At 37.4% G+C, this 17,241-nt stretch overlaps 1 protein-coding gene across 1 annotated transcript; it reads right to left on the bottom strand.

The window, feature by feature from the left end:
* Positions 1-1,362: 1,362 nt before the first annotated feature.
* On the bottom strand, positions 1,363-5,881 carry LOC126717904 (uracil-DNA glycosylase, mitochondrial). Its single transcript, XM_050419877.1, has 5 exons — positions 5,145-5,881; positions 4,885-4,915; positions 3,966-4,101; positions 3,021-3,104; positions 1,363-1,786 (listed from the first exon to the last, which is right to left on the bottom strand). Exons 1-5 carry the CDS (start codon positions 5,781-5,783, stop codon positions 1,720-1,722), a joined length of 957 nt encoding a protein of 318 aa, XP_050275834.1. The 5' UTR covers positions 5,784-5,881; the 3' UTR covers positions 1,363-1,719.
* Between the last annotated feature and the right edge of the window lie 11,360 nt (positions 5,882-17,241).

The following is a 17,241-nucleotide window of genomic DNA, read 5'->3' as shown; positions in this document are numbered from 1 at the left end:
TGCAAGTCAAAAACCCTCTCCAACTCTCATATGCTGATAATTGAGTTGGGATATTTATGGGAACTAGTCGAAAACCTACACAATGTGCAGGTAAGTTTAAACTTCCACAATAGATTTTGACAGTTTATATTTGTAATTTTTTTAAAGTATTAGTTATCTGGTTGGGTTAGTGAACTTTACTTTTATTTATACAAAAAATAAATAAATATTGACCATTTGAAAATTGGAAGGATTAGAATTGGAGGAGTAAATGGGAAGATGAAAAGTGGGAGCGAATAAGACGTTCAAAGGGTTTAAATGGATTAAGTATTTAAGAAGTTATAAATGGAAAAATAGCAATAGAGGGCATTAAAAAAAAAAAGTTGAGAGTCTAATGTGGGTAATAAGTGGAGGGCTGAATTTTTCCTCAAAAAAAAAAAAAAACAAGGAGGGTTGAATTACCTGCAAAAGCTTCCAATTATTTTTTTTTTTTTTTTTTTTTGGGTATAAATAGATTCCTTTTCTTTCCTTTTTTTTTTTTTTTTTCTTTTTTTCCAATGTGAAGTTATTGAAAATCAAAACCCCAACATCAAGCCACTACAAGAATAAGTAAAAAGTGATATTTGGCCAGTATCACTTATTAATGCACCCTCTTATTTCTTGACCTGAAACAATTTCCTTACCAAATATATTATGTTACAATTTACTTTTTAACATAAAATTATCATTTACTCATACAAAAGGTGAAAATTATATGTTGTACCGGGTATATATGCCAAGTCTCTCACACATAGGCGGGCCCCACAGTGTATGGGACCCGTCAATCTATGATTGACCTGGCATATATGCCGGGTACACCATATACCTACTCTACAAAAAGAGCCCTCCCTCCTCTCATAGGAGGTGTGGGCCCTATCATGAATCCCACAAGGAGGCCCACACCTCTTATGATAAAAGAGGACTCTTCTCATAGGTGTATATCATAAGTGAAAGTGTATCACACTATACAAAACGTCTATCTTATTGTACAATACAGAATAATGATACGTTGGCAATACACTCAAACTCAATATGCTTTACTAGCTTATTTATATTTTTTGTTCAATGAAGTTTTCTAATACAGTTTTCTTCTTTTTTATTGTTTATTTTATTTTTTAACGAAATCAAATGTATTGTTTTTAGTTGTACATGGACTCCAGAATAATATTTTATTCAAATGCTCAACGGAAAATGAGCTGGAAGTAGAAAATTTGAGACCTCATGCAAGATTTTATGCTGAGTATTATAGATGCGTATAGTAATTAGATTTCATCATGGTATGTTCAGCAACACACCAAAGACTGAAATAAACTACAAATAGAGTATGCTCAGACTGAAAGAAGATTAATGAAATTAGAACTTTCTAACATTGCAGAACTTCCAACAACCTGATCATCCACCTTACACTAATATGGATAGGGGGTGCCATGAGAGCTGGAACTCATTCGCAACATTGCAGAGCAAATGGTATTCAGAAATAGGCAAGGCATGAACAAAGATACCTGCACACAAATGTGCTGAGCTATTTGGAAAACCACAGGGGAATTGTGCTAGCTGCATCAGAACATTCCTTAAAAGTATCTTTAGAAGGGAAACTTATTTACATATGAAAGTAGACTAAACTTGAATTGCTAGTAAATCTCAAAAGAGATTCTAGCAAACACACAAAAATGAAGTTGGGATGGGAGCTGTTCATCGAAGTCAAAGTTGCCAATCTATGGGGGCAATACTCCTTTGTTCCAGAAGCTGGTTTGTGCGAGAAAAATGCCTGTCAACATTATGAGAAATTAAAAGAATACCATAGTATACAAGTTTCTTGCCCATACTACATATATAAATACATTCTGGATACTTTTAAATATAAGACATGTTATCCAAATGAAAAGTACACTTGATGTGGGTAAATTCAATGCCATGCTTGCCAATAGTTCACAATTGTATTACTAAACTTGCCCAAAGAATTTCCAGAGGGAAAAAGGGAAAACAGAACAGAACATAACAAAACTATACCAGCATAAAGATCTTTAATGTACCATATTTAAAATTAAGACAGGAAAAAAGAAACAGCATGACAGGTTTCAGTATTAGATGGTTGGGATGCCTACATACTACTGTGAACTGCCTAAAAGCTGTCAATTGATCATAATTCTTGACATCATTCAGTCATGATATTCTTCATTCTGTTTGACACCAACTACTACATTTATAGTTCAAGAAGTGAAGTTCATTTCCGATGGCTTCCCAGACACGGAAAATTATCTTATGAAACAGTCCTATAAAAGACATCTCTGGTACAATACACATGGGTCCCCACATGTTGAGAGAGATGTCTCATGAGATACCTTCTCCCCAGACAGGCAAACTAACCAATATTATATGCAGGATACACCAAAAACAGTGTGGACTCATCGACACTGACACATTTAGCGAAGGTAATACACTATGTAGTAGCTACAGTCTACAAGCCATAGCATTTATCATGATATGAGGGTTTATATAGAAATCAGAATCAGTAATTCCCCACTATACTTCAATTAAATCGAGCCTTAATCACAATTAATTTGGGCTTGGCCTTGTGGATGCTCTTCAAGTAGTTGTTGTTGGCAACTGGTATAGCCCTCTTCAATCATATGCATAATTCCCCTTTTTTTTTCAGAGTCAACATGTAAACAAAGTTTAGTTCTTAACTTGGCTTCATCTTCTTCTATCTCTAGGAAAAGGCTAGTATACCATATAAGTTAAGAGGTTCTTTTAGACAATGTCTAGCCTCTGAAAAAGTGTTTGATGCAACACCTTGAGTCCTTGCTACCATCTACATCCCTATTTAGTATGTCTTTCAGGCCATCTACAATCCTATTTAGTAGGAATTCACAAACATTTAAGATGGTGCAGAACTAGATTGATATATTACAAATAATTAATCAGACATGGTGCTTCTTTTAAATTTCTGAAATGTGAAAATTGGAGAATTGTAATTGCGTGCTTCATGAAATTAAACTTACCTGCAGCCAAAAAAGCCTCTGTTAGCAGACAAACCAGAAGGATGTGCTGCTTTGAGAATGTGATGCTTAGACTCATCAATCAACCTGTGCAACATCAATTTATTAGAAGCATGATACCAAAATCCTCCAATCCCAAAACAAAAAGTTGTGTTAGGAAACTAAATTCTCCACATTCTCAAAAGACAATCAAAAGTCCATCCAACTGATATATAAAGAGAATGAAATCATAATTTCTCTTGGGTGATTGGGGATCAAGTAATAGTCAAATAGTAATGGCATCCTTTGTGGTGTTTCATATCTATGGTTCGAATCCCATCTTCCCCTCCCCCTCTACCTACCTGTAAAAATAAAATAAAATAAAAATTCTCTTTTGGGAGGTGGGGTGCTTTTTAAGCTGAGGTTTCTGAATTAGTGACCTGATTTTCAAACAGAATGAATGAAATTAGGAATTGAGACACATATCAAGTCAACTATGACACCCTAAAAAGCAAACAAATAAATTAACCAAGAGTGGTAGATCAAGATTATCTTTAACGTTGGCTAAGTTCCAGTCCTTCAGATGCCAAAAAGAAACAGTGCTAGGCATCCACAAAAATGACACTCTTATATGATTAAGCTCACCCCGTCAAGGCCAATGATTTTTCAAAGGATTTCACTTAGGTGAACAGTCTGGCTTACATGGCATAATTTAGGCACCTAATTCAGATTAGATTGATACTCATGTCTCAGCGGGACCACTAAGAGTTGGAAAAGAGTGTCCACACTTTTCTTTTTGAAGTTATGCATCAATTTGTATGCAGGTACATGGTAGGGAACAGCTGGGTGGGGTGTATCTGTCATGTGGTGTGAGTGAGAAGAGAAAGTAAAAAAGAAGACAAGTACTTTTATTTGCTATGTCTTCATCAGGAAATTCTATAAAAATCTATGCTTGCCAAATGGTACTACCTGGCTTTTGCTTGAGCTGAGTTCCCCCAAAGGAGAAAAACAACTCCTTCCTTCTTTTGTGAAATAGATTGAATAACAGCATCAGTAAATTGCTCCCATCCTTTCTTTGCATGAGAGTTAGCCACATGCTTCCTAACTGAATATGAATATAGAAAGTTAAAAAAAAAAAAAAAAAATTCACTCCAAAAGAAAAATACTATATGCTGCCAGAATTTTTTTTTCCTTGCTCAATAAAAATGATCTTTTAAAATTCAGGTGTGAAAAAACATTAGCATAACATCAGTGCTCAGGATCAAGAGGAAATGATCATGAAAGAATAGAACGAATAGCATAGGCTTCAACTACAACATTTTATTGCAAAGTAGAAGGAGGGATCATCCTTTACTTATTTTTGTAATATCATTCCAAAATAATCAAGACCATATTAAGTCTTAAGATTATGTTGTTGACTTTTTTCTGATCAACCTACTGGGGTCAAAATATAATTTAGGCATCTGTGACATATAGTAAAGACATTTTGACTTGCATTGATTGCAAATCATGAATTAACCATTAAAATATATATTTTTTTTTTAAATTGCAATAATATTTACAATCAACAAGTTGAGCACTATGAAAAATTTTGAACTGTATCTAATTAAGGGAAGTGAATGCAAACACTAATTTGTTCAACATTCATGCTTGCAGCTAGAGAGGACTCATATATAAAGGAAGACACTCATATGATCTTTCCACGGGAAAACTGCTAGCTGGAATATACAGATTTCAATTAATAACAAATGCAAGCATAAAGCTTTGGAAGCACTGCCCCAATTGTGCTTGAAACACAACTATCATACAACTTAACATCATAGCAATGTTCACAGAAAGAAAAAAAATGTGAATAAAACACATAAGTTGAGAGAATCAGGAATTTCACCTGTGAGAACAGCATTGAGCAGCAGTACACCCTACAAAACAGTTTAAATAAATGTCAGGAAATCAAATGTTATAGAAGACAATAGTATAGAAAATAAATTCAAATTACAAATTTATTTTCACACAGAAACAGTATGTTGTTACTCATAATAGATTGGGGGAAAGACACTGCACATTTTTTTACATTCAGCAAAAACTTAAACAAACATAATCCATTTTTAGAAGAAAAATGGGAATTCTATGATGTTCAAAGCACATTACCTGTACAGCCCATTTCAGCAAATTACCATGAGAGGGGATTTCACAGCCAAGATCTTGGTTCAACTCCTTAAAAATATTGAGGAGACTAGAAGGGAGCTTGACTCCTTCAGGGACAGAGAAGGAAAGGCCCATTGCTTGGCCAGGCCCATGATAAGGGTCCTGTCCTAAAATGACAGCCTTGACATTATCAAAAGGGGTAGAATTGAGAGCATTGAAGATCAATTGAGGAGGTGGGTATATGGGAATGGGACCACCACACATCTCGGTTTTGAGAAATTTGCAGAGGTTGAGAGCATAGGGCTTTTGAAGCTCCCCAGTAAGAGCTGCTTCCTCCAACCATGTTCTCTCAACTAACAGCTCTGACAGTTTTACGTAGTCTGATTCGGATTCAGCTTCTTTGGCTTTGGTGACTTTCTGGGTACATATTTTGAGATTCAGTCTGGCTTTGGCGACCAATCTGTTGAGTTCCATGCGGGATTTTTGATGGGCATTGACATTATCAGTATCATCTTCGCTGCTGACGACTGTTTTACAGACAGCTGAATCCGGCGATGGTGACAGTTTTATACGCTTCGGCTGCGGAACTGCTGCCGCTGGTTTGAAGAAATCCATTAGACTTCTGGAGGAACCCGAAGCCATCTGTGTGTGTGTGTGTTTTTTTTTTTTTTTCTCTCCTTTTTCCCACCAAATTGGGCGAGAATAAGGACACTTGTAGTGAGTGGTGACTCACAACACCAAGTCCAAGAAAAACTTGGGAGGGAAAAAAAAAACCACGAATTTTTATGTAAGGCGCCAAGCCGTTTCTAATATTATAAATAATACGATTTTAAAATTTATTTTTTATAAAAATACAAAAATTTAATATGAGATTTAGGTGAATGTTAAGGGGTCTAAACCTTCTGTACCACTTTCTCTATACCACTTTATATACCATGAAGAAAAATCTGTCATGTGTACACCAATTTAATTAACTCCCTATTTTATGCTTTTTCTCATTTCACTTACCTAAAATAATAAAAAATAAAAATCCTCACACATCTTACCACCACCACCAAACTCTGCCGCCACCAACATGGCCATTCCGCTGCCAGCACAAACATCATCACCACCCTCAACCCCCGATAATTTATGGCTATTAAAGAAATTGGAAATTTTAAAAACGCTTATGTGTGTGTATGTATATATTCCTGAGCTTTAACTAAACAACATGCGGCAGATTTGCTCTCACCCTCTGTTTCTCTCATTCACTTCTCTTAGATTTATTTTGGTTGGATTTTTGCTAGCTATAGTTGTTACTGTTTTGCTTGGTGGTTGAGCTTAAAGAGAGAATGATAGTATTGTCTTGTGGTTGTGGTGCTGGTGCTTCAGATCTAGCGTGATTGACCTTGGTGGTACTGCTTTAGATCCAGAGAGAATGGCATCGTGACTAACCTTGATGGGTTTTTTATTTTTTAATTTATGGTGAAGTGATGGTGGTTGATGGGATTGAGAGGGGCGATGGGATTGGCTTGGGTTTCCGGCAGTGTGTAAATCAGGCGAAAGTGGTGGCCGTGACTGGTGACGTGGTGGCTGACCGTTAATGACGTCAGTGAAGGTGGGTGGAGGTGGGTGGCTACAGTGGTGGTGGCTGATAGGGTGGTTTAGATTTTTATTCATTTTATGAAACTAAATAAGAAAATGCTAAAAATTAGATTTCAATTAAATGAGTGTACACATGTCAAGATTTTATTGGTGGAAGTATAAAATGGAGCAGGAAAAATGAGACCGAAGATTTGGACTCAATGTTAAGTAATACCAAAACATTTCTACATGGAGTCGGGATTTAGTAAGAATAGGGTATAAAACTTATGGTTTACACCATTCAATAATAGATTGTCACATCAGCATTTTATTTAAAATTCAATACATTCTACCATATCAAATAACATCTCAATTTGGTTAGATTTATATATGGGTATTAGAATTGATTGAATGTGATTGTGTTTATTCTTAAATATGTGATAAAATGATGTGGTGTATTGAGATTAGATGGATAAAACATGGATTTTACACCACATTCTTACAGAATTTAATCTCTTCAAAATATTAGGAAAAATTACACTTAACTCTCCTAAACTATACCCCTTTTACACCCTTGAAACTATTTAAATGCACATTTAACCCCCCCCCCCCCCCCTCCTAAACTATTACCCATGTAATACTTGCCCCCTTAAACTATGAAAATACACACTTATCCCTCTAAACTATTACCCATATACCACTTTGCACCACATCTCATTAGTAATTGTTTAGGAAAATAAGTGTGCATTTGTGGGCGCAAGCACCCCCACTACGAATGCAGTGGAAGTGGTTTCCTTATAGAAACTATGCTTCTACAGATATAACTGTATCACTTCCATATGCTAACTTAAGGGGGTTTATCCTACGGGGGTTCTTATTGTTGTCTTGTATGCCCAAATGACACTAGGTAGCTCGTCGAGCCATATCCCTTTCGCCCCCTTAAGCAGAGTCTTGATTATCTTGAGCATCAGTTTGTGACTTCTGCTTGCCCTTTTACTTATGGGTGTGACGGTGAGGAATAGTGATTCTTAATTCCAAGCTGCTCACAAAAATCGTTAAAGTGTATGTTGTCAAACTGTCGTCCATCGTCTAAAACAAGCACCTTGGGAATCTCAAAACAGTAGACGATGTTTTTCCAAACAAAGAATCTGATGCTTTTCTCCGTGACTTTTGCCAAGGGTTTTGCTTCTACCCACTTCGTCAAGTAAGTGATCCCTACCACTAGGAATTTCATTTGTCTGCTTCCTATTGGAAAGGGACCAAAGATATCTAGTCCCTATTAGGCAAAAGGCCAAGGGACTGTCATCGGAGTAAGGTGTTTCGATGGTCGTCTAGGCACATTATTATATCGTTGACACTTGTTACATGCTTGGACGAAGGACTTAGCATCTACTTGTATCGATGGCCAATAGTATCTTGCGCAAACAAGTTTTTGGATGAACGACTTTGCTTATGAATGGTTCTCACAAGCCCTTTGTTGGGGAAGTTTTTGCGACAAGAGCTGAAAATGCAAGAAAGGCCCAGATCTCCATTTGGGTTCTTTAGAAGTGTTTATTGCGAATAATCAAGCCCAAAATTCCAAATGTATAATGAACAAAAGGCCAATGGTACTTTGACAAGAGAGAATCAAAATGCTAATAACAAAAGTGTAGAAAAAGCATAAAAATATAACAGGTCTGAAACTTTGACCCACAGTCAGCGAGAAGACGAAATTTAGAGAGGTTGTGAGAAAGAGAGAGAAGGTTCCCCCTGTACCCATATTTTCACCCCTATGCTTCAGAATTGCAAGAATGTTAGTTGGCTGAATGGGCTTAATAAAAGTGCAGAAAAAGTATAAAACATAACGGTCTGAAAGTTCGATCCATAGTCAACAAGAAAAGGAAATTGAGAGAAGTTGTGAGGAAGAGAAGGAAGGTTCTCCTGTACCCATATTTCCACCCCTATGCTTCAAAATTGTAAGAATGTTAGCTGGCTGAATGGGCTTGACAAAAGTGCAGCAAAAAAAAAACATAAAAATATAACAAGTTTGAAAGTTTGGCCCACTGTCAACGAGAAGAGAAAATTGAGAGAGGTTATGAGAAAGAGAGAGAAGGCTCCCCTATACCCATATTTCCACTCCTAAGGTTCAGAATTGTGAGAATGTTTCCTGCTTCAATGGGTTTTTGCTCTTAAGTTTCAGCTCTATGGGGAAAACGTGGTTGGTCCATTTTTGAACTGAAGAGAGAGTTTTATTTAGAGCTTGGGGTGTTGCTAATGACTAGTTTTTTGGTGGTAGAAGAGGCTTTTATCCACCTGAGTGCTATTTTCATGATGTGGTGTAGTTTACCTTTTGCTCAATAAATGAGTTGGTTGCTTTTTACATAATTTTGGAAATAAAGAGGGTTTGCTTTAATTGGTTGCCTTTTGTCAGACATTTCAAACCATTGAGAGGCTCACCTAAGTGATGGCTAGCAGATGGAGTTGGTCAATGGGAGCCAACTACGTTTAAAGGCAAAAATGGGTTCGAGCATAAACTTTAGGCCACAATCAGCCAGAGCATGAAAGCTCTTTTGGGGTGGAAATTTTAGGTACAAGACCTCCTTCATGAGCCTGAGATGTTACTAGTGTCCCTTGCCCACTTGATAGCACGCATGAGCTAGGCTCATGCAAAAGATTTGAAAGAAATCAACCCTTACACTCTAAACCATACTTCCTCAATTTCCCCAATAAGTCGCATGAGCTTGGGCCATGCTTAAAAGAATAAAATAAAACATAATAAATGAATTGGACTTGTAAAAAAATGTGTCATGAAAATGGGTATCAACACCCTTTCATGTACATCCCTCATGACGTAGTTGGACTCATTCGGAGTTAAGCACCTTAGATAGGGCTAAGAAAAACTCCTTTTATACAAAACATCGTCAAAAAGAACAAATTTCGCTGCCCTGAATCTTAGCTTTTGAATTTCTTCTTTATCTAAGGGGAGCAATTCGTCTTTTAGATAAGACATGATTGGTGTAGTCCAATTAGCTTCTCCATCTTCTGCACTTCAGGAACATCTATACATGGAATGTATTAGACTTTGGTCGGATTGTCGACGAAGTCATCCATTAAGGCTACTCTAGTTAGGCTATTAGCCTTTGTCTACTCCTTCCTTGGGATTTGGTGGAATTTTGTTGTTGTGAATTTTTTATGCATTGCTTTGCTTTGCTCAAATACTTCTTCATTCACTTTCCTTTAGCATTATAGGTTCCATTCACTTGTCCTATGATCAGCTGCAAATCTCCTCGAACAACTATTGATTTAGTTCCCAATGCCTTAGTAAAATCTAGGCCTGTGGTGAGGGCTTCATATTTAGCTTCATTATTGATTGTCTGGAACTGTAGACGTATTGCATATTCTAGACGACCTACTTCGGGTAACTGCAAGACTACTCCAATCCCTCTTGCATGTTGGGTAGATGAACCATCTACGTAGACAATCCATTCTTTTGCCCCCTTGTCTTCACCTTGCTCATTTTGAGTTGGAGTGAATTTTGTAATGAAGTTGGCAAATGCTTGGGCTTTTATTGCTTCCCTCGATCAGTATCTTATGTCAAACTTACTAAGTTCAACTTCTCATTAAACTAGTCATCTAGTTGCTTCTAGCTTGTTCATGGCCTTCTTAAGTGGATGATCTGTCGAGACATTGATGACGTGGGCTTGGAAGTAACGTCTGAGCTTTCTGGTTGCTGTCACCAATGAAAAGACTAAATTCTTCATTGGTGGGTATCATCCTTCAACTCTTCTCAGTGCCTTGCTGGTGTAGTAAACGGGCTTTCATACCTTCTCTTCTTCTCTAGTTAAAGCAAAGCTTACTGCGTGAGTGGATACTGCTAAGTAGAGGTACAATTCTTCATCTGGCTTACATAGGCTCAGCAAAGGGGTGGTAGTGAGATACGATTTAAGATCCTTAAATGCTTATTGACATTCGTCTACCCATTCAAATGCCTTCCTTACCACCTTGAAAAATAGCAAACATTTATCAGTACCTTTTGAAACAAACCTGTTAAATACGGCTACTCATCCAGACAGACTTTGCACTTCTTTGACGGTCTTCGGTGACTCCATATTTAGTATTGCTTGGATCTTGTCAAGGTTAGCCTCAATCCCTCTCTATGAGACCATGAACCTAAGGAACTTTCCTGACGAAATTCTGAAGGCACATTTACTTGGATTCACTTCATGTTGTATCATTTAAGCATGTTGCAGGTCTCCTGAAGGTCGTCCAGGTGCAATGTCTCCCTTGCACTTTTGACTAGTATATCGTCAACATACACTTCAACGTTTCATCCAATTTATGGACGAAACATCTAGTTGACCAGCCTAGGTAAACCTTGCATTTTTCAAACCAAAAGGCATTACTTTGTAACAAAACAAACCTTAGCTTGTGATGAAGGTCATTTTCTCCTGACCTACCTCATCCATCTTGATCTGTTTGTATCTAGAGAATGCATCCACGAAACTCAGCAATTGATGCCCAACTGTTGAGTCCACTAGTTGATCAATTTATGGAAGGAGGAAGCTGTCCTTGGGGCATGCCTTGTTCAGATTTGTAAAGTCCACGCACATCCTCCATTTGTCATTTGCCTTAACGACCATCACTACGTTTGCAAGCCAATCTGGATAGTAGATTTCTTAGACGAACTTCGTTGTGACTAACTTCTGGACTTCTTCCATAATGGTATTGTCTTATTCTGGGGCAAACACTCTTCTCTTATGACAGATGGGCCAATCCCAGACATATCTTCATGTCTCTAGGCGAACACGTCTTTGCTCTTCCTGAGGAAATGGATGAGATCTTACTTTATTTTCTCTTCCATTCTTGTTCTAATTCGTGTGAACTTCTCTAGGTTGGATTCATCCAAAGGGTCTTCTTCCAGTACTTCAATTGGCTCAGCAGTCATCCTTTTGTCTTTGATATTCATCATCGGTAATTGTTCATCCATCTCTAACATGGCTAGATAGCATTTTCTAGCCGCCAACTAATCTTCTTGTACTTCTCTTATGCCATACTATGTTAGGAACTTGACAGACAAATGATAGGTGGATGTAGCAGCTCTCCAATTGTTTAGAATTTGTCGTCTTATGATAGCATTTTATGAGAATAAACAGTCAACAACGAGGAAGTTTACCTCCTCTGTGATCTGTTTTGGATAAGATCCAACCATTACAAGTATGGAGATGGTGCCCATAGGTAGGACCTTCGTTCCTTCAAATCCTATTAAAGGAATATTTGATGGATGAAGTAATTTCCTATCAATCCTTATTTGTTGGAAAGCCGGGTAGTAGAGGATATTTACTAAACTCCCACTGTCCATCGGCACTTTTCTTGTCGTGTAGTTCATGATCGTCAAAGTGATGACAATTGCATCGTCATAAGGATGATGTAGTTTCCTAGCGTCTTCGCTTGTGAAGGTTATGACTGGTTCTTCCATCCTTGGTATCCTTGGTAGACGACCAGTGAGTTGGACATTTTGCACTACTCGAAGATAGGTTTTCTTTGATTTGGACGACCCTCATGTTGACGTTCCTCCCACAATCACCCTTACTTCTCCAATTGGTGGACAAATTGGTTCCTCTATTCTACCTTTCGGTGGTGGCCTCTATTCTCTGTGCTTTCGTCCAACAAAGTTCTTCAACTTCCCTTGCCCAAGTAGAACTTCAATTTGTTGCTTCAAATCATAGCATTCATCAGTGTCATGTCCATGGTCTCTATGGAACCGACAATATTGCTCTTTGTCATTTAGCTAAGATCTCCTTTAAGCTTTTCTAGCCACTTCAAGGATGGGTCATCCTTGATTTGGATCAAAACTTTATCAAGTGAAGTGTTTAGTGGCGTGTAGTTTGATATTGTCTCGACGACGATCCTGTCTTCTTGCCATCTCGGTCTCTCTTGTCTTGGTCTTCTTCGGACGAGGGCCTTATTCTAGATGATGTGTATATTCAGCCTCTGCTTGTTCAACTTCCTTCTTTCATTTAGCAATGATTGTGTCTTCAATGTTCATGAAGCTTTGTACTGAGTGTATTAGCTCTGCCATTGTCTGAGGCTCTCGATCATATAACTTGTGAATGAATAAGTCTGAAAAGACTCCATTGTGGAAGGCTGCTAGGAGAATTTTCTCATCCATTTCGTCTACTAACAAGACTTCCATGTTGAAACGGCCAATGAAAGACTGTAGACTCTCATTTTCTCCTTGCTCTATATTCAACAGATTGGACGAAGAACGCTTGTGCCTTTGACCTTCAATGAAGTTGTTAACGAACAACTTCCTTAACTCTTAGAATGAAGCTATAGTATTCAGTGGTAATTTGCTGAACCATACTCTAGTCAGGCCCTTCAATGTTATAGGAAAGGCTCTGCACATGATCGAATTGAACGTAGCAATGTGATCGCAAGGATTTCGTGTTCTGTCGTACGAGTCCAAGGTAAGCATCTTGAACTTGGAAGGTAGGGGATGAGTTGTGATTGACGCGGTGAAAGGAGAATTTGTCCTATGGATAAGGTCATCTATGCGTGCTCTTCCTCTCATAGAGTCCCTTATTTGCCTCATGGCTATCTTTATCTGGTCCACTTCTTTCTCCACGTGTGGTACCTTCTGGGTGATGGTGCTCATTGACTGATCTTTTCATTCCACACTACTCTCTACCCTCATTTTCTCCGGGTTTCATCTAGGCTCCTCCTGGCCTACACATCGGTGTCAATGGTGCGTTTTCTTGTGGACCTCTCTTGTCAAGTCTTGGTTTTGCTGTGTCAGCTCCGCAACAGCAACTGCCATGGATTGTAGTTGTTATTGGACGGAGGCTAGTGGAGGATCTGGTATGCGGTTTAGATGGCTGAAGGCGTTTTCGGTTTCTGGATGTTTTAGACTAGTGGCCATTGATCTAGTTTGGACCATATAGCCTTTTGTCTTTGAGAGCAAAGTGACTAACACTTCTTGTTTTCCATAGATGACGCCAACTGATGAGGTGTCAAATCAGTAGGCCGTATGCTCTGAACTTCAAAGGTGGATCCATAACCTGAAAAAGAAAGAAAGACTATCGAAGGTGACTAGGGTTAACCGGCCAAGGACCCTCCGACTGTTAAGTCAGTTTCTCTGATGTGTACCTTGATTTAGTGAGGCCTGGTTCTTTTTATAAAGAGTTTGGAGTATGTCTACTTGTTAGGTGCCACTAACATCGTAGGATATGTGTGAGCTTAGTGAGAAGAGTGGAGAGAATTTCGAGGACCTCGGTCCACGTCTTAGAATAATGAATCGTGGTGCAACTGCTCTTGGTTTGGAGAAAATACTTTAGAATTTACTAAGTGTTTGTTGGTCGTCTATAGCCTATTGTAGTGTGGACGATTTGCCTTTCCTAGACTACCTTTCTCCATGGTGTTATTGTTTTTTCCTCTTTTCCTTTTGGACAAATATTTTAGACGTGGGTCTTTATGGATGACTCTTATGGATGATATATACTTTTTAATTATTCATCATAAAATATAATAGAAAATTAATCTGGGAGCTACATGAATGAGAAGAAACCTTTAGGTATGTAATCAATCCACTTGAGATTTGACCAAGGAGTGGATTGGGCTCATATTCAAAGCATGCTTCTCCTTCACTACCCTCATTCATTTCCCTTTTATTTTTTATTTATTTTATTTGTTTTTGTTTTGTTTTTAAACGGAAAGTGTGAGGAGGGTTATGAATGTATAATAGAGCCAATTTTAAATGAATAAAGTGACACTTTTCAAATCACACGTAGGTAACATAAAATCAACCTAAATCATGGGTGGGTATGGTATAATTAACTTAAATTCTTACTTTCTAAAAAAAAAATGCAATCGGTTATTAAAGTGGTAGGTCAAGTTGAGTTTTTTAAACCGCCAAAACCTAACTCAACCTGCTTATATATATATATATATATATATAGTATTCAATCTCTTGTTAGTTTATATCTCATATCTAAATTAAATTTTATTTTTTATTAACTCTATGATTTACTTGAATTAATATGGAAAATGTGATACTTTTTCAACATATTCTTAAGCATACATAATGACATGGGTATTTTTTGGGTGGAAAATTACAATTTATTCTCTAAATTATACCCTCTTTTACACTTACTTCCCTAAACTACGAGAACTCACACTTACCCCCCCAAAGCTATTACCCATGTAACATTTTCCACCCTAAACTATGAGAATGAACATTTTTCTCCTAAACTATTACCCTTTTAATGTTTTACACCCTATCCCATGATAATAGGTTAGGGAAGTAAATGTGTATTCTCATAATTTAGGGGTAAGTGTAAAATAAGGTATAGTTTAGGGGGGTAATTGTAAATACCTTATCTTGTATCCCTTTCGACTCAAGCCCCCATTCCCCAATGATGACATCACTTGGAGGCCCAGGGTTAATTTAGAGCCCAATCTTGTGAATCTTTAGTTTGAAAAATGTTTGGGTGAAGATAAACCTATAGAAAACCCTAAGCATGTGCACTCATGTTCCATTCATGCGCACGCTTACTGAAAGTATGTGCATGCATAACCATGTATGCATGCACATGTAAGGTTTCATAATCTTGTAAGAAAAGTTTTTTGGATGTAAATTTGTGTAGAATAAATCCCATATTAGTTGGAAGCCACCTTACACCCCTCTATGATCACTACAAAAAGGCCCCAAAGGTTTTTTTTCCAAGACATGTCGAATTTACTAGAAAATAGTGAATCAAAGAGGGAGTTTATTCGAAAACATCCTTAACTTAAAATTTTACTTGGTTGGGACCTATTTTGGTCTTAACTTTTGAGTTTTTGAGTTTACTAACCTTCTAATTTTGTATTGATTAGATTTGGAATGGTCAAATCAAAAGCTCAAAAGAGTTCTAGTGTTTGAGGTAAAGGTCTAACTTTGTCTCATTCATTCTTGTTTATTTGTTTGTTTTTATTTTTGTTTTACTGCTTAACTATCTTGTTTGCTAGTTGGTTGTTTAGTTTTCATGATAGGTTGCTGGAATTACTGTCTTGTTTGCTGTTTATGGGTTTATGTTTCTGGGCGTGTATGAGCGTGCATGCTTCATGCATGTATATGCATACTCGTAACATGCATACGCATACACTTGGGATGTGCATGCATACCCTGTGTATGTGCACGCATGTTCGTGCCCAGAAACCTAGATTTAGGGTTCTTGTTATTTGCTTTGCTTTTATCACATGTTTAGCATCTGTTTAGTCTAGTTATTGCATGTTTAGGTATTAGGTAAGTAGAATAACATCTTTTACTTGCTTTTTGTTTAGATTGTATGATTAGGGTTTATGTTTGGATAATAACATGAACATGCATTGATGCTGTGATGTAGAGAGGTAAGTAAGATAAGTAATGCATAAATCATTTGAACATGTATTTGTTTGTTTAATTTTGAGATGATTGAATGCCATGATGAATATGATAGATGAATGCCATGATGATTGAATACACATGTGATAGTTGAGTTACTTACTGCTTTATGGATGTTTTATGATACGATGCTTGCTGCCTTTTGATGATGCATGAACTAATTAGATGAATGGTAGGATCTTATGCCATGTGTGGAATTGAGATAATATGCCATGTTGTGTGTTAAATGCATGATAGACTGTGTGTGAGTATAAGATGAACATGTTAGAGGACTTTTTGATGAGATTAGGATTTGAAACATAATGAGTGGAGGTCGACCTACGAGTTAGGTGAGGTTGGTTGCCTAACATCTTCCTATTCTTATACCTAAACTCCGGACACGTGCTATGATAAAGATCAGTCATTCCATAAAGGGCCTTATATAAATGGTTCCTAGAGCTAATTTAGGTGGCAACTCCATTTACCCTTCTGCCCAATCCACTCCGAGCCGAGGCGTACTTCCCACGAGTAAACCATTCATCGCGGACGCTTGCGCCCACAGTGGTGACTTTGCTGGGGATAGAGAAGTTTGACTCCAATGTGTTCCATTTCCTAAACCTAACAAATGCCCTTTCTAATATTGTTTTGCACATACTCTTACTTGGTTCTTTTTCCTTTTGCCATGATTGGAGATGAGCGGGAAAGTTGAAACTCTATTTAGGGCCAAAACTTTATGAAATTCATCCCACCAACTCACAATCCATGCCATTGCCTATGATGAGCTTTGAGTAGATTAAAAGTTTGTCCACCAATTGATATGGGGTCCACTTAGGCTCAATGTTGGAATAATGACCCACTTAATTGTGAGTGACCTATTGATCTATCTCTTTAGTTTTAAGGAGCTTACCCACCCATAGAGAGATCCTAGATCCTATAAAAAAATGGTACCCTTTATATCTCTTATTTGTTCAACTATATATCTTGTGATCACCTAAAATTTTAAAAGAAAAATAAAAGATTAAAATTGGAAGAATGACCTAAAAGTTATGGCATGTCCTAAGATTTTGGGATGAAAAGAAAATAAGTATTTCACATGTAAGAGGTCGAGGTGTACTTCCCACAATAAAACCACTCCACTTGGTCCACTCTAAGCTGAGGTGT

Source organism: Quercus robur, chromosome 3 (genome assembly GCF_932294415.1).
Source record: "Quercus robur chromosome 3, dhQueRobu3.1, whole genome shotgun sequence".
NCBI lineage: Eukaryota > Viridiplantae > Streptophyta > Magnoliopsida > Fagales > Fagaceae > Quercus > Quercus robur.
Note: the sequence above shows the minus strand (reverse complement) of the source record. Positions and strands in the feature narration are given on the sequence as shown.